Source organism: Pleurodeles waltl, unplaced genomic scaffold, assembly GCF_031143425.1.
Source record: "Pleurodeles waltl isolate 20211129_DDA unplaced genomic scaffold, aPleWal1.hap1.20221129 scaffold_129, whole genome shotgun sequence".
Classification (NCBI taxonomy): Eukaryota; Metazoa; Chordata; class Amphibia; order Caudata; family Salamandridae; genus Pleurodeles; species Pleurodeles waltl.
Window position 1 is genome coordinate 746,411 of NW_027149835.1, and position 27,207 is coordinate 773,617.

The 27,207-nt window shown below is 47.7% G+C and overlaps 1 protein-coding gene across 1 annotated transcript in view; it reads right to left on the minus strand.

Moving 5' to 3' along the window:
• Nucleotides 1-7,498: 7,498 nt before the first annotated feature.
• The window catches only part of LOC138273989 (vomeronasal type-2 receptor 26-like), a 43,761-nt gene continuing 24,052 nt past the window's right edge, over nt 7,499-27,207 (minus strand). The window contains exon 4 of the mRNA XM_069218920.1: nt 7,499-8,388. Within this exon, the coding sequence (XP_069075021.1) occupies nt 7,499-8,388 (890 nt within the window). The remainder of the gene's footprint in view (nt 8,389-27,207) is intronic.

The window sequence follows — 27,207 nt, forward strand, 5'->3', positions numbered from 1 at the left end:
TTCAGGCACACTTATGAGCACTGGGGCCCTGGGTTACCAGGGTCCCAGTGACACATACAACTAAAACAACATATATACAGTGAAAAATGGGGGTAACATGCCAGGCAAGATGGTACTTTCCTACAGTGATCATATGCAAGTTTGGACAGATCAACATTTTGGCCAGTGCCAGACATTTTTAGAGAGAGTTAAAGTGATAGAAAAAGAGAAAAAAGTTTTCAGAACTTTTAGAAAGACAGAAAAAAAACTTTTAAAACTTTTAAAGAACTTTTTAGAAAGTTTAGAAGTACTTTTCAGCACTTAGAAAAGAGTGAAAAGAGGAAATGCAAAACTTTTTGGTTATGTGTACATACACTGAACTTGTTTTGTATATTTTTCTCTTATGAAAAGTACAATGACAAGAGTGATAAGTAGTCTCAAAGCACTTATCCCACCGCTGCACAACCAATGTAGGAGGCTGGACTGGCTTGTAGTGAGTACCAAGGGATACTTGCACCTTGCACCAGGCCCAGTCATCCCTTATTAGTGTATAGGGTGTCTAGCAGCATAGGCTGATAGATAATGGTAGCTTAGCAGAGCAGCTTAGGCTGAACTAGGAGACGAGTGAAGCTCTTACAGTACCACTAGTGTCACTTGCACAATATCATAAGAAAACACAATACACAGATATACTAAAAATAAAGGTACTTTATTTTTATGACAATATGCCAAAGTATCTCAGAGTGTACCCTCAGTATGAGGATAGCAAATATACACAAGATATATGTACACAATACCAAAATATGCAGTAATAGTATTAGAAAACAGTGAAAACAATGTATAGTTACAATAGGATGCAATGGAGACACATAGGGATAGGGGCAACACAAACCATATACTCCAAAAGTGGAATGCGAATCACGAATGGACCCCAAACCTATGTGACCTTGTAGAGGGTCGCTGGGACTATTAGAAAATAGTAAGGGTTAGAAAAAATAGCCCACCCTAAGACCCTGAAAAGTGAGTGCAAAGTGCACTAAAATTCCCCAAAGGACATAGAAGTCGTGATAGGGGAATTCTGCAGGAAAGACACAAACCAGCAATGCAACACCGATGGATTTCCAGTCGAGGGTACCTGTGGAACAAGGGGACCAAGTCCAAAAGTCACAAGCAAGTCGGAGATGGGCAGATGCCCAGGAAATGCCAGCTATGGGTGCAAAGATGCTGCTACTGGACAGTAGAAGCGTAGGTTTCTGCAAGAACGACAAGGGCTAGAGTCTTCCCCTTTGGAGGATGGATCCCTCACACCGTGGAGAGTCGTGCAGAGGTTTTTTCCTGCCGAAAGACCGCCAACAAGCCTTGCTAGCTGCAAATCTTGTGGTGAGGGTTTTTGGATGCTGCTGTGGCCCAGGAGGGACCAGGATGTCGCCAATTGCGTCAGGGGACAGAGGGGGCGTCGAGCAAGACAAGGAGCCCTCACAACACCGGCAGCACCCGCAGAAGTGCCAGAAACAGGCACTACAAAGATGCGTGAAACAGTGCTTACCCGAAGTCGCACAAATGAGTCCCACGTCGCCGGAGAACAACTTAGGAGGTCGTGCAATGCAGGTTAGAGTGCCGTGGACCCAGGCTGGACGGTGCACAAAGGATTTCCGCCGGAAGTGCACGGAGGCCGGAGTAGCTGCAAAAGTCACTGTTCCCAGCAGTGCAGTCTGGCGTGGGGAGGCAAGGACTTACCTCCACCAAACTTGGACTGAAGAGTCACTGGACTGTGGGAGTCACTTGGACAGAGTTGCTGGATTCAAGGGACCTCGCTCGTCGTGCTGAGAGGAGACCCAAGGTACCGGTGATGCAGGTCTTTGATGCCGGCGGTTGCAGGGGGACGATTCCGTCGACCCACGGGAGATTTCTTCGGAGCTTCTAGTGCAGAGAGGAGGCAGACTACCCCCACAGCATGCACCACCAGGAAAACAGTCGAGAAGGCGGCAGGATCAGCGTTACAGAATTGCAGTAGTCGTCTTTGCTACTATGTTTCAGTTTTGCAGGCTTCCAGCACGGTCAGCAGTCGATTCCTTGGCAGAAGGTGAAGAGAGAGATGCAGAGGAACTCGGATGAGCTCTTGCATTCGTTATCTAAGGAATCCCAAGAGACAGAGACCCTAAATAGCCAGAAAAGAGGGTTTGGCTACCTAGGAGAGAGGATAGGCTAGCAACACCTGAAGGAGCCTATCAGAAGGAGTCTCTGACGTCACATGATGGCACTGGCCACTCAGAGCAGTCCAGTTTGCCAGCAGCACCTCTGTTTCCAAGATAGCAGAGGTCTGGAGCACACTGGAGGAGCTCTGGGCACCTCCCAGGGGAGGTACAGGTCAGGGGAGTGGTCACTCCCCTTTCCTTTGTCCAGTTTCGCGCCAGAGCAGGGCTAAGGGTTCCCTGAACCGGTGTAGACTGGCTTATGCTTTCATGGGCACCAAATGTGCCCATGAAAGCATTTCCAGAGGCTGGGGGATGCTACTCCTCCCCTGCCTTCACACCATTTTCCAAAGGGAGAGGGTGTAACACCCTCTCTCAAAGAAGTCCTTTGTTCTGCCATCCTGGGCCAAGCCTGGCTGGACCCCAGGAGGGCAGAAACCTGTCTGAGGGGTTGGCAGCAGCAGCAGCTGCAGTGAAACCCCAGGAAAGGCAGTTTGGCAGTACCAGGATCTGTGCTACAGACCACTGGGATCATGGGATTGTGCCAACTATGCCAGGATGGCATAGAGGGGGCAATTCCATGATCATAGACATGTTACATGGCCATATTCGGAGTTACCATTGTGAAGCTACATATAGGTAGTGACCTATATGTAGTGCACACGTGTAATGGTGTCCCCGCACTCACAAAGTCCGGGGAATTGGCCCTGAACAATGTGGGGGCACCTTGGCTAGTGCCAGGGTGCCCTCACACTAAGTAACTTTGCACCTAACCTTTACCAGGTAAAGGTTAGACATATAGGTGACTTATAAGTTACTTAAGTGCAGCTTAAAATGGCTGTGAAATAACGTGGACGTTATTTCACTCAGGCTGCAGTGGCAGGCCTGTGTAAGAATTGTCAGAGCTCCCTATGGGTGGCAAAAGAAATGCTGCAGCCCATAGGGATCTCCTGGAACCCCAATACCCTGGGTACCTCAGTACTATACTAGGGAATGATAAGGGTGTTCCAGTAAGCCAATGTAAATTGGTAAAAGTGGTCACTAGCCTGTTAGTGACAATTTGAAAGAAATGAGAGAGCATAACCACTGAGGTTCTGATTAGCAGAGCCTCAGTGAGACAGTTAGTCACTACACAGGTAACACATTCAGGCACACTTATGAGCACTGGGGCCCTGGCTGGCAGGGTCCCAGTGACACATACAACTAAAACAACATATATACAGTGACAAATGGGGGTAACATGCCAGGCAAGATGGTACTTTCCTACAACTAGGAGACGAGTGAAGCTCCTACAGTACCACTTAGTGTCATATGCACAACACAATTGTAGGAAAGTGAAATGGGGGTGCCTTTGAGGGAGCATGGGTGTTGTGTGGTGTGTTGGTGAGAGTGTGTTGAGTAATATGGTGGGGTGTGTGATGTGGGGTGCTTGAGGGATGTATGGGTTTATGCAGTGTGTTTGTCTAGTGTCTCTGTGCTGTTCATGTCAATGGGAGGGTTGGAATGACAGTTGCATTTTGTTGCTGTCAATCTCCTGGTAGTAATTGTTGCTTGTAAATGGTTATGGGTACTGTGGGTGTGCGTTTTATAGTGCTGTGGGTGGGTCTGTGGGTGTGGTGTGTGTATGAAGGTGAGGTGTGTGTTTTTGGTATTGGCCAATGCTGTGTTGTATTGTATGTGGATGTCCATTCTGAGCGAAGTAGTATGTACTGCCAATGTTTTACTGCTGTTGAATGCAAGCTGTGGTGATTGGTGGGTCATAATGTGGTGGGCGTTGTTTTGTTGGCATAATGGTATGGGTGTTCGTACCACCACTTTAGCACTGACCCTTGGGCTGGCTGATTTGTGTATGTGGCTGTATGCTGTCATACTGGTGTGTGTGTGTGTCATAATATGGCAAACGGATATTCCCCACTGTGGCGGTATGTTGTTGGTCGTCACCGTGGCTGTAAGCGAGATTTACCAGCAATGTCGTAATGAGGGCCTATATCTCTTTGTATGTTTTTTAGCTATTTTTGTCTTTTAACATGTTTTAAGTATGTTTTTTATCTAGTTTTTATGTGTTTAGCTTTAAGTCGTTTTAACATGTTTTAAGTATGATTTTTTCTACTTGTTATGCTTTTAGCTTTTAGTCCAGAGCATTTTGTTACATTGGATTCATTCACCTTCGGTGACGTCGCTCCTATGGCATCAAAATTGTTAGGGCAATGGGGATGGTGTGGTGAGTTCTAGTTTGCTTTAATGGGAAACAGGAGTTAGCTTAGCCTTTTGCTTGCAGACTTGTGCCCTGTCACCTAGTGACATTCACCCTACTTAGCTTGCTCTTAAGATGGCTGCCTTGTTTTAGTTAAGTCCTATGTTTTAGTTTTACGTTATCAGTGCCACCGTGCTAAGGCGTCAATATCTAGCGACAAAGATAAACAAACTGTAGGTGTTCACATTAGGTACTTTCCCTCTTCACGCTTTCGAAGGAATTGTTTACATGAATTACCGTCCCAAGCATGCCTTGTTATCTATTGTTTGGAAACAGACCTACTACAGGGGCCTGGGCTGATCTGTATAAATGCACTTCATTTTAGACAGATAGTCAGAGGGATTCCGACCAGATGCCATTGCTGCTATCGATGCCACACATCACCTTGATGCTGACCTAGTCTTCATGTCCCTACGGAGTCTGAGCTAGAGTCCTCATTCCAAGATAACAAGGGTTGGAGGGCTCTTCTCATGGACATGGCATATGAAGAGTAGGTTTAACACACCTAGCTCTCTTTTAGGTTAGAGATTAGGTACACGACATTAGGGTATTAGGACATATTACATATTTTGTGTCATTTCATGTTACTGCAAGATGGTGGGGGTCTTTTTATTAATGACTCTTGTCTTTAGAATTCTGTTTCTTGCTTTATTCATTATCCTGATCATTGCAGCCCATGCAATTTATCGCAGATTGCACTTTTTCTAAATAAAACCTATTGAAACTTTACTGCACCACTTTCATTGCCAATATATTGATTGAGATATGTTGCTCAACATGAGAAAGGGGTAATCTCCGTTTAACCACGACACTCCCTGAGATGTCACACTCTTTAATCCATGCATAAATGCTGCCACAAATCACCTTTTACTGTTGGGGTTTTTGGTGAGGTGCTGCTAGTGAGGTGGGAGGGTTTGGATGACAGTTGCATTTTGTTGTAGGATTGGCATAGTCGCCTACAAACACAAGTACTGTCATCCTTAAACCAGCAGCCTTGCCGACAGCAAGAGTCAAACTACGATAGTATAACAAATCAGTTGTAATCAAACATCCAATTATCAAAAATATAATGAAAAAAATTGTGGGACTGTTTATACTGAGTTCTGTTTAAAGGTCATTGTCCCAAAGACTTTTACATGGACCCAACCACTTTTCCTTGAGGAATGTACATACATTTCTCAGAATCATTCTGCCCTGTTGACACCTCAGACAACATTTCTCAGTGCTATTTTTCACCGGTGAATATATACTACAGAACACATTTCTGGTCCCAAGTTTAAAACTATTTATTGGTTTTTCAGAAACAAAAATGGTTATATAAGGTAACATAGGAGAACAAAAAACATAATTCAATTATGAGTGGTTTCAGGGTTCCAGAAGATTAACAGTGTGGTAGGGGACTATGTGTGAGTCATCGTCCTGGTTTGATGGTTTATATCTTTGTATTGGTTTTACAGAAAGAAAAATTAAGAGTGTTACATGGTATGAATATAAATTCCTGGCTCCACTGTGGTGTTGGGAATAAAGCTCAAGGGTGGAATCTGACAGATCAGTCATATCTACCTAAAGAAACATCACTGAAGTTAAGTACCTTGTTTTTTGGTCAATTTAATTTTTCATTAGAGTCCAAAATACATTTACACTAGACTCCTCCCAGTCAAAACTGTGCTACTCTTCTCTTAGACCATCAGATGACTGTGAAGCAGTTCAAAATACGTAGCCTTTACAGCAGGTGTCCTCTCAGCCTCACATCATCACCAAGTCCCCCACAGGGCTGGTCAGTTCAAATTGGATACAACATTTCAGGGAACAGAAGCTACAATTCTTGAAATATATTGAAGGAAATTGGAGCATGTAATGAAAAGAACCAGCAAAAATAAAAAATATTTGAATACACCTCCTATAAAGCTAAAATAGCTCATTAAACTCACAATATCTCAGAAACAAGATGCCATTTCTCAATGTTTCTTGGGATTTCCTCCTGGCATGCCACAGATATATAGTTGATGGGGGTAATCTTGGGAACATCCAAACTTTAAGGAATGGAAAAACATAGATACATGCCAGAATAGACCGGAGGGTCTCAGCGGTCTCAACTAAAATGATAACGCAATGTTATTATAATTTTATTTTTCCTCCATAGCCAGGTTAGAGTGGGTCTGGGCTGGTCTGAAGGAGGGCTGGTGGAGGAGTGGAGTGCACTATAAGTGTGCATGACCGTTTGGTCATCTGTGTTGGTTCGGCCAAACGGTCATGCACAATTAGCATTTCTCCACCCAGCTGTCTTGCACAGCTGGAAGGAGAACAAGCACAGGCTTCCATTCCCTGTCTGAATGCCGAACCAGGCCACTTAGACCAATCACAACACTGCTGTCATGCTGGTGACAGCAGCGTCATGATTGGGTTAGGGGAGACTGAGAGCCTGTGTGTTTCTGGGAGTCAGGGAAGAGAAGAAAACAAAGTAGAGATAGAATCGTCTCTCCTGATGGAAAAGGTAAGTGTTTTTCTTTAATGTATTTACTTTTTTATTCCCCACCCTGCTCCACCATCCCCATTGTGTTTTAGCTGCCACTGGTCTGAGAGCCACCACACCATCCTCTTCCCTCACTGGATGGCCATTCCATAGTCAGGCGACATCCACACTAGCTTATTTTAGTGTGATCAGTTTATGACTTCCTACTGGGGGGTGGGGTCACCACATCTCAACCTCCACTGTAAATGGTAAACTATAAGCCATATACACTTCAGGATAATAATATTGAGTTCTAAGTAAAGCAAGGTCTTAAATGTATTGGCAGAAGGAATCACAAGCATTTTGATAGTGAAATAGCAAAATAGTGATGAAAACACATTGACAAATTTGAAATGAATTTTGGTAATGTGGGAATCTTCAAACACATATCAATTGTTTTACTTATGGGACTTGTAACATTCACTCTGCATATAAACTCATACATTGATATACATAGTATTTTAAAGAGCTTACAACACGTCTTTGAAAAGATGAGATGTGTCTAATACCCAGCAGTTTTAAAAGGCACATTAAAACAATGTTTCTGACTATAAATTGCTCCTATCCACTAGACTTTCTCGTGTTTAAATCAGGCCTGAGCAGAATGATGTAACACTTGGGAATGAATATACAGCCAAGCAGCCCAGTGCTGGAAGCCAAAATAGCAAAGATCTCCACACCTACCATGTATTTCCCTTTGGTGCTGAGGTAGGCTGGGATGAAGGACACCCAGACAGTGCAGAACACTAGCATGCTGAATGTGATGTATTTGGCCTCATTGAATCTATCAGGCAGGTCCCTGGCTAGGAAGGCCACAATAAAGCTCATAAAGGCCAATAGGCCCATGTAACCAAGTACACTGTAGAAGGCAGTGGTAGAGCCCTGGGCACACAGCAAGATCATCTTGCCGGTTTCAGACTTTGTGTCAGTGCCTGGATGTGGTGGAGAGGTGAGCACCCAAGTGGCACAAATTACTACTTCACCCATTGTACACAGGATGACCATAGAGGCAGATACCCAAGGTCCCAGCCATCTTCCCAACCTGCTCCCTGGCTTTGTGGCATTGAAGGCAATGACAACAGTAATGGTTTTTGCCAATACGCAAGAGACAGCAACAGTAAAAATAATCCCAAATGCACCTTGTTGGGTCAAACAGGTCAATGGTGTAGGGCGTCCAGTGAACAGGAGGGAGCAGATAAAGGCTAACATTAGGGAGACAAGAAGGGTGTAGCTGAGTTGTCGGTTATTAGCTCTGACTATTGGCGTGTCCCAGTATTTAAGAAAGATTCCCAACACTCCAGCTGTGATTATGGAGCAGCAAATAGATATGGAGACTAAACTGGCACCAAGGCTATCAGTATATGAAAGATAAACCAGATCCTTCTGGATGCAGCCGTCCTTCCGCTTATTGGGCCACTGGTCATCTGAGCACTGCAGGCAGTTTTCCATGTCTAAAAGCGAAAACATATTTCTCATTTATGATAGAAATGGCACTGGTATCATAACATTGTCACTGTTTCTTACATTAATGGACAAAGTTATGTATAAAAGTAAAGAATTGTACTATCTCCAGAAACTTCCACAATAATGAAAAGTGTGAGTGAGCATACAATATTCACATAGGCTTGCAAATATTAATGGAATCAATACAAAAGAAATGTGTGACTGAGAGTGAGTGGTAAAAATGACATGCATTAACCAAACGCTGAACATCCTTGAGCACAAGTAACTGTTGGAATGGGTTCTGCCCCAGCAGTATGCCCGGATTTTTGGCTTCTGTTGATCACCTGTTTTTTGGACTTTTTACTCTGGGTGAGCCTCAGTAATGGTGTAATGGAAATCACACAGTAAATGGACTGCAGATGTTTACCACCAGTGTCTGCCTTTTAAGATAAAGCTGCTGTGATGCAGCAAGGCTAAGGGACACTTGGCTGCTAACACGTGAACACGGGTGCACACTAAGGTGTACATGAATGCGGGCTACGCATGGGAGACTACTGCTATGCCCAGCCTGGCAACAGTGCACAGGTAGCTTGGCGCAATGAGAACTCAGCAGGGATAGGAATTCACCTGGGTTAGGTCTCATGAGAGTAGTGTACACTATTAGGGAAAGTCAGTGTGCTTTACTGTTTTAACTATATTGACACTGCATTACACACAAAGGGAGGGACTGCCTTAGAGTGTAGTTTCCCTCCTCCTTGGCCTGCAGAGACAATAGCCATCTTGAATTAGAGTGTAACCTTGTAGGAGGCTGGCCTGGCTTGCAGTGGGTACCAAGGGGTACTTACACTCTGTACCAGGTCCAGGCATCCCTTATCAGTGTAGAAGAGGTGTTTCCAGCAGCTTAGGCTGATAGAAGGTAGCTATGGCAAAGCAGCTTAGGCTGAACTAGGAGACATGTAAAGCTCCTACTATACCACTGGTGTAATATGCACAATATTATAAGAAAACACAATACACAGATATACTAAAAATAAAGGTACTTTATTTTTATGACAATATGCCAAAAGTATCTCAGTGAGTACCCTCAGTATGAGGATGAGAAATATACACAAGATATATGTACACAATACCAAACTTATGCAGTAATAGCAAAAGGAAGTAATGCAAGCAGTGTAAAGTTACAGTAGATTGCAATAGGAGCACATAGGTATAGGGGCAACACAAACCATACACTCCAAAAGTGGAATGCGAACCACGAATGGACCCCAAACCTATGTGAGCTTGTAGAGGGTCGCTGGGACTGTAAAAAAACAGTGAGGGTTAGAAAAATAGCCCACCCCAAGACCCTGAAAGGTAGGTGTAAAGTGCACCTACAACCCCCAGAGAGCACAGAAGTTGTGATAGGGGGATTCTGCAAGGAAAACCAACACCAGCAATGCAACAACAGTGGATTTCCGGACCTGAGTACCTGTAGGATAAGGGGACCAAGTCCAAGAGTCGCGACAGTGTCGAGAGTGGGCAGGAGCCAAGGAAATGCCAGCTGAGGGTGCAAGGAAGCTGCCACCGGATGGAAGAAGCTTGGTGTTTTGCAAGAACGAAGAGGAGTAGGAACTTCCCCTTTAGAGGATGGATGTCCCACGTCGTGAAGAAGCTTTCAGAGGTGTTCCCATGCAGAAAGACTACAAACAAGCCTTGCTAGCTGTAAGGGTCGCGGTTAGGGTTTTTGGATGCTGCTGTGGCCCAGGAGGGACCAGGATGTGGCCACTTGGATGAGGAGACAGACGGAGTGCCCAGCGAGTCAGGGAGCCCTCACAGAAGCAGGCAGCACCCGCAGAAGTACCGGAACAGGCACTTAGAAGAGGAGTGAACTGGAGTCCACGCGAAGTCACGAAAGGGAGTCCCACAACACCGGAGGACAACTCAGAAGGTTGTGCACTGCAGGTTAGAGTGTCGGGGACCCAGGCTTGGCTGTGCATGAAGGAAATCCTGGAAGAGTGCACAGGAGCCGGAGCAGCTGACAATCACGCGGTACCCAGCAATGCAGTCTAGCGTGGGGAGGCAAGGACTTACCTCCACCAATCTTGGACTGAAGAGTCAATGGACTGTGGGAGTCACTTGGACAGAGTTGCTGAGTTCCAGGGACCAAGCTCGTCGTGCTGAGAGGCGACCCAGAGGACCGGTGATGCAGTCTTTTGTTGCCTGCAGTTGAAGGGGGAAGATTGTGTGGGAACGTAGCCTCTTTCTAGCCTTGTTACCCCCACTTTTGGCCTGTTTGTGAGTGTATGTCAGGGTGTTTGTCACTGTTTTCACTGTCTCACTGGGATCCTGATAGCCAGGCCTCAGTGCTCATAGTGAAAACACCATGTTTTCAGTATGGTTGTTATGTGTCACTGGGATCCTGCTGGTCAGGACCCCAGTGCTCATAGGTTTGTGGCCTATATGTATGTGTCACTGGGACCCTGTCACACAGGGCCCCAGTGCTCATAGGTGTGCATGTATATGTTCCCTGTGTGGTGCCTAACTGTCTCACTGAGGCTCTGCTAACCAGAACCTCAGTGGTTATGCTCTCTCATTACTTTCAAATTGTCACTGACAGGCTAGTGACCATTTTTACCAATTTACATTGGCTTACTGGAACACCCTTATAATTCCCTAGTATATGGTACTGAGGTACCCAGGGTATTGGGGTTCCAGGAGATCCCTATGGGCTGCAGCATTTCTTTTGCCACCCATAGGGAGCTCTGACAATTCTTACACAGGCCTGCCACTGCAGCCTGAGTGAAATAACGTCCACGTTATTTCACAGCCATTTTTACACTGCACTTAAGTAACTTATAAGTCACCTATATGTCTAACCTTTACCTGGTAAAGGTTAGGTGCAAAGTTACTTAGTGTGAGGGCACCCTGGCACTAGCCAAGGTGCCCCCACATTGTTCAGAGCCAATTCACTGAACTTTGTGAGTGCGGGGACACCATTACACGCGTGCACTACATATAGGTCACTACCTATATGTAGCTTCACCATGGTAACTCCGAATATGGCCATGTAACATGTCTATGATCATGGAATTGCCCCCTCTATGCCATCCTGGCATTGTTGGTACAATTCCATGATCCCAGTGGTCTGTAGCACAGACCCTGGTACTGCCAGACTGCCCTTCCTGGGGTTTCACTGCAGCTGCTGCTGCTGCCAACCCCTCAGACAGGCAGCTGCCCTCCTGGGGTCCAGCCAGGCCTGGCCCAGGATGGCAGAACAAAGAACTTCCTCTGAGAGAGGGTGTGACACCCTCTCCCTTTGGAAAATGGTGTGAAGGCAGGGGAGGAGTAGCCTCCCCCAGCCTCTGGAAATGCTTTGTTGGGCACAGATGTGCCCAATTCTGCATAAGCCAGTCTACACCGGTTCAGGGACCCCTTAGCCCCTGCTCTGGCGCGAAACTGGACAAAGGAAAGGGGAGTGACCACTCCCCTGACCTGCACCTCCCCTGGGAGGTGTCCAGAGCTCCTCCAGTGTGCTCCAGACCTCTGCCATCTTGGAAACAGAGGTGCTGCTGGCACACTGGACTGCTCTGAGTGGCCAGTGCCACCAGGTGACGTCAGAGACTCCTTGTGATAGGCTCCTTCAGGTGTTAGTAGCCTTTCCTCTCTCCTAGGTAGCCAAACCCTCTTTTCTGGCTATTTAGGGTCTCTGTCTCTGGGGAAACTGTAGATAACGAATGCATGAGCTCAGCCGAGTTCCTCTGCATCTCCCTCTTCACCTTCTGATAAGGAATCGACCGCTGACCGCGCTGGAAGCCTGCAAACCTGCAACATAGTAGCAAAGACGACTACTGCAACTCTGTAACGCTGATCCTGCCGCCTTCTCGACTGTTTTCCTGCTTGTGCATGCTGTGGGGGTAGTCTGCCCCCTCTCTGCACCAGAAGCCCCGAAGAAATCTCCCGTGGGTCGACGGAATCTTCCCCCTGCAACCGCAGGCACCAAAAAGCTGCATCTCCGGTCCCTTGGGTCTCCTCTCAGCACGACGAGCGAGGTCCCTCGAATCCAGCGACACCGTCCAAGTGACCCCCACAGTCCAGTGACTCTTCAGCCCAAGTTTGGTGGAGGTAAGTCCTTGCCTCACCTCGCTGGGCTGCATTGCTGGGAACCGCGACTTTGCAAGCTTCTCCGGCCCCTGTGCACTTCCGGCGGAAATCCTGTGTGCACAGCCAAGCCTGGGTCCACGGCACTCTAACCTGCATTGCACGACTTTCTAAGTTGGTCTCCGGCGACGTGGGACTCCTTTGTGCAACTTCGGCGAGCACCGTTTCACGCATCCTCGTAGTGCCTGTTTCTGGCACTTCTCCGGGTGCTACCTGCTTCAGTGAGGGCTCTTTGTCTTGCTCGACGTCCCCTCTCTCTTCAGGTCCAATTTGCGACCTCCTGGTCCCTCCTGGGCCCCAGCAGCGTCCAAAAACGCCAAACGCACGATTTGCGTGTAGCAAGGCTTGTTGGCGTCTATCCGGCGGGAAAACACTTCTGCACGACTCTCCAAGGCGTGGGGGATCCATCCTCCAAAGGGGAAGTCTCTAGCCCTTGTCGTTCCTGCAGTATTCACAGTTCTTCAGCCTAGTAAGAGCTTCTTTGCACCAACCGCTGGCATTTCTTGGGCATCTGCCCATCTCCGAGCTGCTTGTGACTTTTGGACTTGGTCCCCTTGTTCCACAGGTACCTTCAGACAGGAATCCATCGTTGTTGCATTGCTGATTTGTGTTTTCCTTGCATTCTCCCTCTAACACGACTATTTTGTCCTTAGGGGAACTTTGGTGCACTTTGCACTCACTTTTCAGGGTCTTGGGGAGGGTTATTTTTCTAACTCTCACTATTTTCTAATAGTCCCAGCGACCCTCTACAAGGTCACATAGGTTTGGGGTCCATTCGTGGTTCGCATTCCACTTCTGGAGTATATGGTTTGTGTTGCCCCTATCCCTATGTTTCCCCATTGCATCCTATTGTAACTATACATTGTTTGCACTGTTTTCTAAGACTATACTGCATATTTTTGCTATTGTGTATATATATCTTGTGTATATTTCCTATCCTCTTACTGAGGGTACACTCTAAGATACTTTGGCATATTGTCATAAAAATAAAGTACCTTTATTTTTAGTATAACTGTGTATTGTGTTTTCTTATGATATTGTGCATATGACACTAGGTGGTACTGTAGTAGCTTCACACGTCTCCTAGTTCAGCCTAAGCTGCTCTGCTAAGCTACCATTATCTATCAGCCTAAGCTGCTAGACACCCTATACACTAATAAGGGATAACTGGGCCTGGTGCAAGGTGCAAGTACCCCTTGGTACTCACTACAAGCCAGTCCAGCCTCCTACATTGGTTGTGCAGTGGTGGGATAAGTGCTTGAGACTACTTACCACTCTTGTCATTGTACTTTTCATAAGAGAAAAATATACAAAACAAGGTCAGTGTATATACACATAGCCAAAAAGTTTTGCATTTCCTCTTTTCACTCTTTTCTAAGTGCTGAAAAGTACTTCTAAACTTTCAAAAAGTTCTTAAAAGTTTAAAAAGTTTTTTCTGTCTTTCCAAAAAGTTCTGAAAACTTTTTTTTTCTTTTTCTTTCACTTTAACTCTCTCTAAAAAATGTCTGGCACAGGAAAAAATGTTGAACTGTCCAAACTTGCATATGATCACCTTAGCTGGAAAGGAGCAAGGAGTCTCTGCATAGAGAGAGGTTTGAGTGTAGGGAAGAATCCTTCCTTAGAACTGTTAATTAATATGCTTAGAGTACAGGATAAGGCCATAAGTGCCCAATCTGTAGAAAAAGTAGCTAATGGTTCTCAATCTGATCCAGGGACTCCCCCAGGAAAAGGTTCAGGAAAGAAACTTCTCAGCCTGCCCATTACTAGACAGTCTAGCATAGTTGGTACAGAGGTTGAATCACACCATACTGATGATGTGATCTCACATTATGCTGGTAGCCAAGCTGTTAGGGTGCCCTCTGTAAGGGACAGGTCTCCTTCTGTTCATTCCCATCATACCTCTGTATCTAGAAATGTCCCTCCCACCCACCCTGATGACAGATTGTTAGAAAGGGAGCTCAATAGATTGAGAGTGGAACAAACCAGACTGAAGCTCAAGAAGCAACAGCTGGATTTGGATAGACAGTCTTTAGAAATAGAGAGGGAAAGACAGAAGTTGGGTTTAGATACCCATGGTGGCAGCAGCAGTATTCCCCATAGTCATCCTGCAAAAGAGCATGATTCCAGGAATCTGCACAAGATAGTTCCCCCTTATAAGGAGGGGGATGACATTAACAAGTGGTTTGCTGCACTTGAGAGGGCCTGTGCTGTACAGGATGTCCCTCAAAGGCAGTGGGCTGCTATCCTATGGCTATCATTTAGTGGAAAAGGTAGGGATAGGCTCCTTACTGTGAAAGAAAATGATGCCAATAATTTTACAGTTCTTAAGAATGCACTCCTGGATGGTTATGGCTTAACCACTGAACAGTACAGGATAAAGTTCAGAGAGACCAAAAAGGAGTCTTCACAAGACTGGGTTGATTTCATTGACCATTCAGTGAAGGCCTTGGAGGGGTGGTTACATGGCAGTAAAGTTACTGATTATGAAAGCCTGTATAACACAATCCTGAGAGAGCATATACTTAATAATTGTGTGTCTGATTTGTTGCACCAGTACCTGGTAGACTCTGATCTGACCTCTCCCCAAGAATTGGGAAAGAAGGCAGACAAATGGGTCAGAACAAGGGTGAACAGAAAAGTTCATACAGGGGGTGACAAAGATGGCAATAAGAAGAAAGATGGTGAAAAATCTCAAGATAAGCATGGGGATAAGGGTAAAACCAAAGATCCCACTTCAAATCTTAAACACTCTTCAGAGGGTGGGGATAAAACAAATTCTTCCTCTTCTTCCCAACCTGCACACATTAAAAAGCCTTGGTGCTTTGTGTGTAAAAACAGAGGCCATAGGCCAGGGGATAAGTCCTGTCCGGGTAAACCCCCTGAGCCTACCACCACTAATACATCAAGCTCTAGTGCCCCTAGCAGTAGTGGTACTAGTGGTGGGACTGCTGGCAACAGTCAAGCAAAGGGTGTAGTTGGGTTCACTTATGGGTCCATAGTGGAAACTGATGTAATCAGTCCCAAGACAGTTTCTGTCACACCTAGTGGCATTGGCCTTGCCACACTGGCTGCTTGTCCCCTTACAATGGATAAGTACAGGCAGACAGTTTCAATAAATGGTGTTGAGGCCTTGGCCTACAGGGACACAGGTGCCAGTTTCACTTTGGTGACTGAAAACCTAGTGCCTCCTGAACAACACATCATTGGACAACAGTATAAGATTATTGATGTCCATAACTCCACTAAGTTTCTTCCCTTAGCTATAATTCAGTTTAGTTGGGGTGGAGTTACTGGCCCTAAGCAGGTGGTGGTATCACCTAGCTTACCTGTAGACTGTCTCTTAGGTAATGACCTAGAGGCCTCAGGTTGGGCTGATGTAGAGTTTTATGCCCATGCAGCCATGCTGGGCATCCCTGAGGAATTGTTCCCTCTCATTTCAAGTGAAATGAAAAAGCAAAGGAGAGAAGGCCTGAAAACTCAGGATCCCTCTCCATCAACAGGTAAAAAGGGTATCACAGTATCCCCTAACCACCCTACCATTCAGGATACTATTCCTGTGGTGGGAGAAACCTCTCCTGGGGTGGCACCTGTTCCAAGGGAATCATCAGCTAGCAAAGCTGGACTCCCTGAGGTGGAAGTACCTCTCTGTGGGATAACTAACATTGGTGAGAAAAAGAGCACCATTTTAGTTAACATGGAGCATCCCTCCAACCCTCCCAGAGAAACTTTAGTGCAGAAACTCTGCACTGCCTCACAACACTTAGGACAGCATCCCTGCCCTAGTGTGGAGCTGATAGGACAGCATCTCTGCCCTGCTCCAACTCAAGAGAAACAGCATCCCTGTTCTCTCTTCCAGCCAGATGGACAGAGTTTTTGCCCAGCTATGGCTTTTCTGAGACAGCATCCCTGTCTGGCATTTCCATCACTACAAATAGGTTCAGTGGACAATTCCCACTGCTCTAAACTAAAACTTACTGATAGAAACTCTGAAAATACATCTTCACATTGTTGCCTAGCTAAAAAACTTCAAACAGGGTGGTTTACATCCCCACAGGGAAGTAACCATATAGTGGATGATAAAGGGAGTAACCAGTCTATTGCAGAGCTACTCTCTACTTATCACCACTTAGACAATAAAGTCTCAACTGGCCAAGGTTAGCCTTATTGTCCTTCGTTTGGGGGGGGGTTGTGTGAGAAGGTAGCCTCTTTCTAGCCTTGTTACCCCCACTTTTGGCCTGTTTGTGAGTGTATGTCAGGGTGTTTGTCACTGTTTTCACTGTCTCACTGGGATCCTGATAGCCAGGCCTCAGTGCTCATAGTGAAAACACCATGTTTTCAGTATGGTTGTTATGTGTCACTGGGATCCTGCTGGTCAGGACCCCAGTGCTCATAGGTTTGTGGCCTATATGTATGTGTCACTGGGACCCTGTCACACAGGGCCCCAGTGCTCATAGGTGTGCATGTATATGTTCCCTGTGTGGTGCCTAACTGTCTCACTGAGGCTCTGCTAACCAGAACCTCAGTGGTTATGCTCTCTCATTACTTTCAAATTGTCACTGACAGGCTAGTGACCATTTTTACCAATTTACATTGGCTTACTGGAACACCCTTATAATTCCCTAGTATATGGTACTGAGGTACCCAGGGTATTGGGGTTCCAGGAGATCCCTATGGGCTGCAGCATTTCTTTTGCCACCCATAGGGAGCTCTGACAATTCTTACACAGGCCTGCCACTGCAGCCTGAGTGAAATAACGTCCACGTTATTTCACAGCCATTTTTACACTGCACTTAAGTAACTTATAAGTCACCTATATGTCTAACCTTTACCTGGTAAAGGTTAGGTGCAAAGTTACTTAGTGTGAGGGCACCCTGGCACTAGCCAAGGTGCCCCCACATTGTTCAGAGCCAATTCACTGAACTTTGTGAGTGCGGGGACACCATTACACGCGTGCACTACATATAGGTCACTACCTATATGTAGCTTCACCATGGTAACTCCGAATATGGCCATGTAACATGTCTATGATCATGGAATTGCCCCCTCTATGCCATCCTGGCATTGTTGGTACAATTCCATGATCCCAGTGGTCTGTAGCACAGACCCTGGTACTGCCAGACTGCCCTTCCTGGGGTTTCACTGCAGCTGCTGCTGCTGCCAACCCCTCAGACAGGCAGCTGCCCTCCTGGGGTCCAGCCAGGCCTGGCCCAGGATGGCAGAACAAAGAACTTCCTCTGAGAGAGGGTGTGACACCCTCTCCCTTTGGAAAATGGTGTGAAGGCAGGGGAGGAGTAGCCTCCCCCAGCCTCTGGAAATGCTTTGTTGGGCACAGATGTGCCCAATTCTGCATAAGCCAGTCTACACCGGTTCAGGGACCCCTTAGCCCCTGCTCTGGCGCGAAACTGGACAAAGGAAAGGGGAGTGACCACTCCCCTGACCTGCACCTCCCCTGGGAGGTGTCCAGAGCTCCTCCAGTGTGCTCCAGACCTCTGCCATCTTGGAAACAGAGGTGCTGCTGGCACACTGGACTGCTCTGAGTGGCCAGTGCCACCAGGTGACGTCAGAGACTCCTTGTGATAGGCTCCTTCAGGTGTTAGTAGCCTTTCCTCTCTCCTAGGTAGCCAAACCCTCTTTTCTGGCTATTTAGGGTCTCTGTCTCTGGGGAAACTGTAGATAACGAATGCATGAGCTCAGCCGAGTTCCTCTGCATCTCCCTCTTCACCTTCTGATAAGGAATCGACCGCTGACCGCGCTGGAAGCCTGCAAACCTGCAACATAGTAGCAAAGACGACTACTGCAACTCTGTAACGCTGATCCTGCCGCCTTCTCGACTGTTTTCCTGCTTGTGCATGCTGTGGGGGTAGTCTGCCCCCTCTCTGCACCAGAAGCCCCGAAGAAATCTCCCGTGGGTCGACGGAATCTTCCCCCTGCAACCGCAGGCACCAAAAAGCTGCATCTCCGGTCCCTTGGGTCTCCTCTCAGCACGACGAGCGAGGTCCCTCGAATCCAGCGACACCGTCCAAGTGACCCCCACAGTCCAGTGACTCTTCAGCCCAAGTTTGGTGGAGGTAAGTCCTTGCCTCACCTCGCTGGGCTGCATTGCTGGGAACCGCGACTTTGCAAGCTTCTCCGGCCCCTGTGCACTTCCGGCGGAAATCCTGTGTGCACAGCCAAGCCTGGGTCCACGGCACTCTAACCTGCATTGCACGACTTTCTAAGTTGGTCTCCGGCGACGTGGGACTCCTTTGTGCAACTTCGGCGAGCACCGTTTCACGCATCCTCGTAGTGCCTGTTTCTGGCACTTCTCCGGGTGCTACCTGCTTCAGTGAGGGCTCTTTGTCTTGCTCGACGTCCCCTCTCTCTTCAGGTCCAATTTGCGACCTCCTGGTCCCTCCTGGGCCCCAGCAGCGTCCAAAAACGCCAAACGCACGATTTGCGTGTAGCAAGGCTTGTTGGCGTCCATCCGGCGGGAAAACACTTCTGCACGACTCTCCAAGGCGTGGGGGATCCATCCTCCAAAGGGGAAGTCTCTAGCCCTTGTCGTTCCTGCAGTATTCACAGTTCTTCAGCCTAGTAAGAGCTTCTTTGCACCAACCGCTGGCATTTCTTGGGCATCTGCCCATCTCCGAGCTGCTTGTGACTTTTGGACTTGGTCCCCTTGTTCCACAGGTACCTTCAGACAGGAATCCATCGTTGTTGCATTGCTGATTTGTGTTTTCCTTGCATTCTCCCTCTAACACGACTATTTTGTCCTTAGGGGAACTTTGGTGCACTTTGCACTCACTTTTCAGGGTCTTGGGGAGGGTTATTTTTCTAACTCTCACTATTTTCTAATAGTCCCAGCGACCCTCTACAAGGTCACATAGGTTTGGGGTCCATTCGTGGTTCGCATTCCACTTCTGGAGTATATGGTTTGTGTTGCCCCTATCCCTATGTTTCCCCATTGCATCCTATTGTAACTATACATTGTTTGCACTGTTTTCTAAGACTATACTGCATATTTTTGCTATTGTGTATATATATCTTGTGTATATTTCCTATCCTCTTACTGAGGGTACACTCTAAGATACTTTGGCATATTGTCATAAAAATAAAGTACCTTTATTTTTAGTATAACTGTGTATTGTGTTTTCTTATGATATTGTGCATATGACACTAGGTGGTACTGTAGTAGCTTCACACGTCTCCTAGTTCAGCCTAAGCTGCTCTGCTAAGCTACCATTATCTATCAGCCTAAGCTGCTAGACACCCTATACACTAATAAGGGATAACTGGGCCTGGTGCAAGGTGCAAGTACCCCTTGGTACTCACTACAAGCCAGTCCAGCCTCCTACAATTCCGTCGACCCACAAGAGATTTCTTCAGAGCTCCTGGTGCAAGAAGGAGGCAGGATACCCCCATAGCATGCACCACCTGGAAACAGTCGAGAAAGCCAGCAGGATGAAGCGATACAAGGTTGCTAGTAGTCGTCTGGCTACTTTGTTGCGGTTTTGCAGGCGTCCTGAGCAGTCAGCGGTCGATCCTTTGGCAGAAGGTGAAGAGGGAGATGCAGAGGATCTCTGGTGAGCTCTTGCATTCGGTATCTGAAGAATTCCCCAAAGCAGAGACACTAAATAGCCAGAAAAGGAGGTTTGGCTACCTAGGAAGGAGGATTGGCTACTAAGAGAGGGAAGAGCCTATCAGAAGGAGTCTCTGACGTCACCTGCTGGCACTGGCCTCTCAGAGCCGTCCAGTGTGCCAGCAACACCTTTGTTTCCAAGATGGCAGAGGTCTGGGGCACACTGGAGGAGCTCTGGGCACCTCCCCTGGGAGGTGCAGGTCAGGGGAGTGGTCACTCCCCTTTCCTTTGTCCAGTTTCACGCCAGAGCAGGGCTGGGGGATCCCTGAACCGGTGTAGACTGGCTTATGCAGAGATGGGCAGCATCTGTGCCCATCAAACCATTTCCAGAGGCTGGGGGAGGCTACTCCTCCCCAGCCATCACACCTATTTCCAAAGGGAGAGGGTGTTACACCCTCTCTCAGAGGAAATCCTTTGTTCTGCCTTCCTGGGCTAGAGCTGCCTGGACCCCAGGAGGGCAGAAACCTGTCTGAGGGGTTGGCAGCAGCAGCAGCTGCAGTGGAGACCCCGGAGAGGCAGTTTGGCAGTACCCGGGTTCTGTGGTAGAGACCAGGGGGTTCATGGAATTGTCTCCCCAATGCCAGAATGGCATTGGGGTGACAATTCCATGATCTTAGACATGTTACATGGCCATGTTCGGAGTTACCATTGTGACGCTATACATAGGTAGTGACCTATGTATAGTGCACACGTGTAATGGTGTCCCCGCACTCACAAAGTCCGGGGAATTTGCCCTGAACGATGTGGGGGCACCTTGGCTAGTGCCAGGGTGCCCACACACTAAGTAACTTTGCACCCAACCTTCACCAGGTGAAGGTTAGACAGATAGGTGACTTATAAGTTACTTAAGTGCAGTGGTAAATAGCCGTGAAATAACATGGACATTATTTAACTCAGGCTGCACTGGCAGGCCTGTGTAAGAATTGTCAGATCTCCCTATGGGTGGCAAAAGAAATGCTGCAGCCCATAGGGATCTCCTGGAACCCCTATACCGTGGGTATCTCAGTACCATATACTAGGGAGTTATAAGGGTGTTCCAGTATGCCAATGTGAATTGGTGAAATTGGTCACTAGCTTGTTAGTGACAATTTGGAAAGCAGAGAGAGCATAACCACTGAGGTTCTGGTTAGCAGAGCCTCAGTGAGACAGATAGTCATCACACAGGGAACATATACAGGGCACTTACTTATGAGCACTGGGGCCCTGCCTGGCAGGGTCCCAGTGACACATAGACTAAAACAGCATATATACAGTGAAATATGGGGGTAACATGCCAGGCAAGATGGTACTTTCCTACAAACCTGAGCGAGAAAATCAAATTTGCCACTTCCAAAATGATAACTGTAAATCTTGTGGATCATTCAGAGTTTTCATATTGTCCTAGTTCAGCTCAGTAACAGAGCCCAGGTCTGTTGTCACCCTGCTGGGTCCAGTAATTACATTTTCTCCAGCTGTAGGAATAAAGGCCGCCCCAGGCTCCTGAAGAGGGAAGTGATGGGACGGAATGACCAGTATCAATCACCCAGCTGTCACGCTGCACAAGGGATGGGCCTGTCCAGCACCTTGAACAAAGAAGAGTACCAAGACAACTGGAGCCAAACCACCAGGGGCTGCCTTTGATATTCTGTTATGCAAGTCCCTGGCACTAATGTTAGCTTGGGGTGGGGCTGAGTCCACAGGAGCCCATGTGACCAGTGGCTCCTTGATGAGGAAAATTTGGAGTGTCCCAATATGCCTGTGGAGGAGGACTGTGATGGTGTGGAGAGGTGATGTTGCATCCCAGGATTGGTTAGGTGTGCGTGTCTTCTGGAACCTTCCTATTCTCTTTAAAAACTCTTGCACACAGGTAAGACTCTCTTCTTGTCTGTGGATTTTCCAACTACTGAGCTGCTGGATCTTGGAACTGCCATGGAGTGAAAGGAGTATACCACTAACCCCCTACTCAGGACCCAGGACTCTGTCCAATTGACCGCAGGAACAGTGGGTCTCCCCAAGGGACAGTGAGGCTGGCCCTCTAAATTGCACTGAGGATCAGCTGGGGGAAGACTGGAACTTTCTGTGCCCATCTACAAAAACATAAAGGAGAACTGGTGCAGGGAGCCAGGTGAATCCGATTTGGAAGGGTGCACTGCCCTGGAGGTGAGGAGAGTTGTAGCAACTGCACCTCTTGGAGAGCTCACCACCAAGAGTGAAATGAGCCCAGGATTATCCAAATCGGGCCACTGGGGCCTGAGTTATTGCATTTTAAAGTTTGGTGACCTTTGACCTTCTCTGCCACCGATCACGTGGGGCTCCGCCACATGTCCAATAAATTTTCACGCGTTGGCCCATGGCCCGGGAGTTGGTGTAAGGAAACTTGATTTATTTTCTTGGGGGAGAGGGCGTGATTGGGGCCCTCTTCACATATAACTAACTTACCCGCTGGCCCCCTCCCCAAGGGGGTTCTATTTGCAGGGGCCAGGACCCCATCCCTGTCCCCGTGCACTATAATTTAAGGTGAAGGGCCATCACTTTTCCCAATGAGGAGGCATGAGGGGCCCAGGACCCGCCCCTGGGCCCTGGAAGGCAGCCCCAATGTCATCCTGCCTGCCTGTTGGAGCAGGCAGACATTGAGAAGGACTGCTGACTCCCACCACAACACGCAGAATTGCTGCCCACATGATGAGCCAGTGAGGGCAGCTTAGGGTAAGCTCTGTAGGAAGCTGGCCTGGTGTGTGGTTATCACCTTATACCATGTCCAGGTATCCCCTATTAGTGAAGTGTAGGCAGTGTCTAGGAAGCCAGGGCTCTCTAGAGGTAGCTGTGAATGAGCAGCCAAGATTTATCTAGGAGACATGCAAAGCTTATGCAATACCACTGTAGTCACAGAGCACATATACACATTAAAGAACCACACAGCGATACAAAAAAATAGATAGTATATTAACACAACCACTAAAACACTAGATGGGCAATACTTCAACAGTAGGTAAGTAAAGAACCTAATATATGTACATCAGCAATCTGAAATTGGCAAAAATAGCAATAGAAAACAGTGAAAAGCAATACACAAAACTGAAGGCCCGGGGAGGACAAAACCATATTCTAAGTAAGTGGAATGCGAAGGTCTGGCCCCACCCAAGGAAGTGGAATCCGTAGAGGAACTAGAAAATCCCAAATGTAATTACTAGAATGTCTCCCAACGACCAGGAGAAAAGAGGAAAGTAACTGTTTTTTCCCCAACCAACCAAAAGGACTTCAGAGAAAGATATTGCAAGAACCAGACATGAATGCAAGAAACCAAAGGTGGATCCTGGAAGAAGGAGACTTTTAAAGGAAGAGGACCAAGTCCAGTTCACGTTGGAGTGTCAGTCATGACGGGTGGTTCAGGACCAGGTTGACGGTGGACGAAGACAGCCAGCAGTGCAACAATGTAGCAGCTAAAGGGTTCCTGAGTGATGCAGTCGACTTCCATTGCTGAATGAAGAAATGTAGTTGGTGAGTGGTGTTGAAAAAACACCAACAAGCCTTGGCAAAGGCAAATGCAGTGGAAGAAGAAATACGGAGCTGCAAGGGACCAGAAAGATCCAGTGGGACTCAATTCATGGATGGAAGTCTTAGGTGACACTCAGCAGTGAGGAGAGTCAGAACAAATGAGGCAGCCAAAACAGGTGACTCACAGGCAGCAAGCACAGGAGTAGCAGTGAGGCACATGCTTGGAAACGGGTCCCACGTCGCAGGAGAAGCACACTGAGGGCTATGCACCACAAAGGAGAGTGCTGGGGGCTGGGGCTACACAGAGCCTGAAGATCCTTTGGAGGGGATGCCAACAAGCCTTCATAGCTGCAAGAGGCAAGGTTCCAAGGGGAATGTCGTATGTGGAGAGGCAAGGGGCTATCATCTCCAAAATTGGACCGCTGTCAGAGAGGACCAAGGGGACCACTCTAGACTACTACCCAGGATGCTGGATCCACACACCTCAAGACGAGAGAAGATCCACATAGCTGGTAATTGTTGCAGATGGTGCCTGGAGATGCAAGGGAGTGACTCCTTCCCTCCAAGGAAGATTCCTTCTCGCTTCTTGTACAGACTGAACACTTTGCACCACACAGAGGATCCAGAGCAAGTGAAATGTTGCAGGTGCCGGAAGTTGCTGTGGAAACAATGTTGCAAGCAGAGTCTTCGCTCTGGATGCATATTGTCAGTTTCTAAGGGGTCCAGTTGCAGTTCCAGTGACAAGAAGGGGAAGTAAATGATGCAGAGGAATCCTGTTGGAATCTTGCACATCAAATATGAGGACCCACCCAAGAGGGAGACCCCAAATAGCCTACAAAGGGAGACTGGTCACCTAGCAGGGTGACCACCTATCAGGAGGGAGCTGTGATGTTACCTGCCTGTCCTGGCCACTCATATGCTCCCAGAGGACTCCTCCCATCTTAGATTCAAGATGGCAGAATCAAGTGGGCACCTAGAGGACCTCTGGGCACCATCCCTGGGGTGGTGATGGACAGGGGAGTGGTCACTCCCCTTTCCATTGTCCTGTTTAGTGCCAGCACAGGGGTTGGAGGTTCCTGCACTGGTGCAAACCGGTTTAATTAAGGAGGGCACCAAATGTGCCCTTCAAAGCATACTGGTGGTTGGAGGGCAGCTTGGGGAGCCTGTAGGAAAGTACCCTCTTTTTAGTATGGTTACCCCCACTTTGTTCCTGCTGTCAGTGTGTTTTGACTTTGTTCACTGGGATCCTGCTAACCTGGACCCCAGTGACTGTGCTCTCTCCCTCTAAATACAGTTGTTTGGGACTTCACATACCCCACATTTGGCATACTGGTGCCCCCTTATAAGTCCCTAGTATATAGTACCCAGGTACCCAGGGTGTCTGCAGGCCTTCCATTGCAGCCTGTGTGCAAAGGTGCATGCAGCCTTTCACTTCAGGTGACTGCACCAGGTCACTGTAAGTCACCCTATAGCCGATAGCAGAGGTGCCTCCATGACCTCCAGGACCATTTACCCGGGCTTCGTGAGTGCAGGGACACCATTTTACGCATCTACTGGACACAAGTCAGTACCTATGTCCAGCTACATAATGGTAACTACGAACATAGGCATGTTGGAATCATACCCCAAGGCTTTTGCAAGCATTGCTTGTATGATTGCATGCACTCTGTGGGCTCTGTAGAGGATCCCCAGCACTACCATTGCAGCTTCTGAGGTTTTCCAGGCAGCCCCAGCTGCTGCCATCTCACAGGCAGGTTTCTGCCTCCCCGTTGCTTGCAAAACTCGAGCCCAGGAAGGTAGAACAAAGGATTTCCTTTGAGAGAAGGGTTTTACACCCTCTCCCTTTGGAAACAGGTGTTACAGGCTTGGAAGGGGTAGCCTCCCCAAGCCACTGGAAATGCTTTGAAGTGCACATTTGGTGCCCTCCTTGCATAAACCAGTCTACACTGGTTCAGGGACCCCGAGTCCCTACTCTGGCACAAAACTGGACAAAGGAAAGAGGAGTGACCACTCCCCTGTCCATCACTACCCCAGGGGTGGTGATCAGAGCTGCTCCAGAGGGTCCCTGGGTTTTGTCATCTTGGATGCCAATTTGGCAGGCAACTCTGGGAGCATCTGAGTGGCTAGTGCCAGCAGGTAACATCAGAGCCCTCCCCTGATAGGTGCTTACCTGGTTAGGTGACCAATCCACCTTTCAGGGCTATTTAGGGTCTCTCCTTTGGGTGGTTCTTCAGATTCAGATTGCAAGACTCCTGAGGAATCCTCTGCATCCACTTCGACTTCTCACTGAAGAAACTGCATCTCGACCCTCCAGAAATTCTACAAGCAGCAACAAAGATGCAAGACGCCTTCTGCAACATTGTATCTCGGGCTCCTGTCAGCAACTGCAACTGTTTCCCGGTTGTGCATCCTCTGAGAACAGGCCGTCTTCCGCATGCACCAGAAGAGCAAAGGAATTTCCCTTGGGGTAAAGGAGACACTCCCCTGCTTCAGCAGGCACTAACTGCAACGACGACCAGCTGTGTGGATCCCATTCCCTGAAAAACTGCATGGATCCTGCATCACGGGTGGTGAACTGAAGTGGTCCTGATTGTCCCCACATCCCACTGTCCAACTTTGGTGGCGGTAAGAGCTACCCACACAAGACAGTACCCCCATACACCACATGTTTTGCAGCTGCCAAGGCATGTTTGCATCCTCCCTTCAAGAGCTTTGTGCATTTTGTAGCTCCAGTCCCCAGCACTCTATCCTGTGATGCACAGCTTCCTGAGTGGTTCTTCAGCGGCGTGGGAGCCTTTTTCGTAGTGCTGCATGGGCCTCTTCTGCAACATCTTTGTCCCCCTGCTGTGAGACTCGTGTGCATGGTGCCTGGTCTTCTTTGGGTTCTCTGAGTTGCTGAGAGCCCTCTTTGACTTCCCTTCCTGGGTAGAGTCCACCTGGTCCTTCCTGGTCCAGGGCAGTGCCATTTTCCGCTAACAGCGAGCTCTGCATGTTCCAAGGCTTGTTGACAGATTCCAGCAATGGAAACCAGACTGCAATTCTCCATCCGCCGTAGGACATCACTTGCCCCAAATAGGAGCCCGACTCCCTGTTCTTGGGTGTAATACTGACTGTTCTTCTTCACCTGTGGTTTATCTTTTGCACCTTCATTGGGGTTAGCAGGGGCTCCTGTTCTCCCTAGACTCTTCTGTGCTTTTTGGACTTTGTTCCCTTCTTCTACAGGTCCTCAGGTTCAGGAATTTTTCGTTTCTGTGTGTGTTCAGGGAAAGTTATTGTGATTTACTCCTGCTTTCCTGGGCACTGGGGTGGGTTCTAGTACTTACCCTTGGGGTTTTCTAGGACTCTCAACTCCCCTCTACACACTATACTTGCCTAGGTGGGAGACCGATGTTCGCATTCCACTTTCTTAGTATATGGTTTGTGTTCACCCTAGGCCCATTTCTAAATATTCTGATTTTCACTAATTGCACTGTTTTCTAACTGTTTTTTTTTACACCTGTTTCTGCACATTAGTGTATATAATTTGTGTATTACTTACCTCCTAAGGGAGTATAGTGTCTAAGGTATTTTTAGTTTTGTGTAACCAAAATAAAGTACC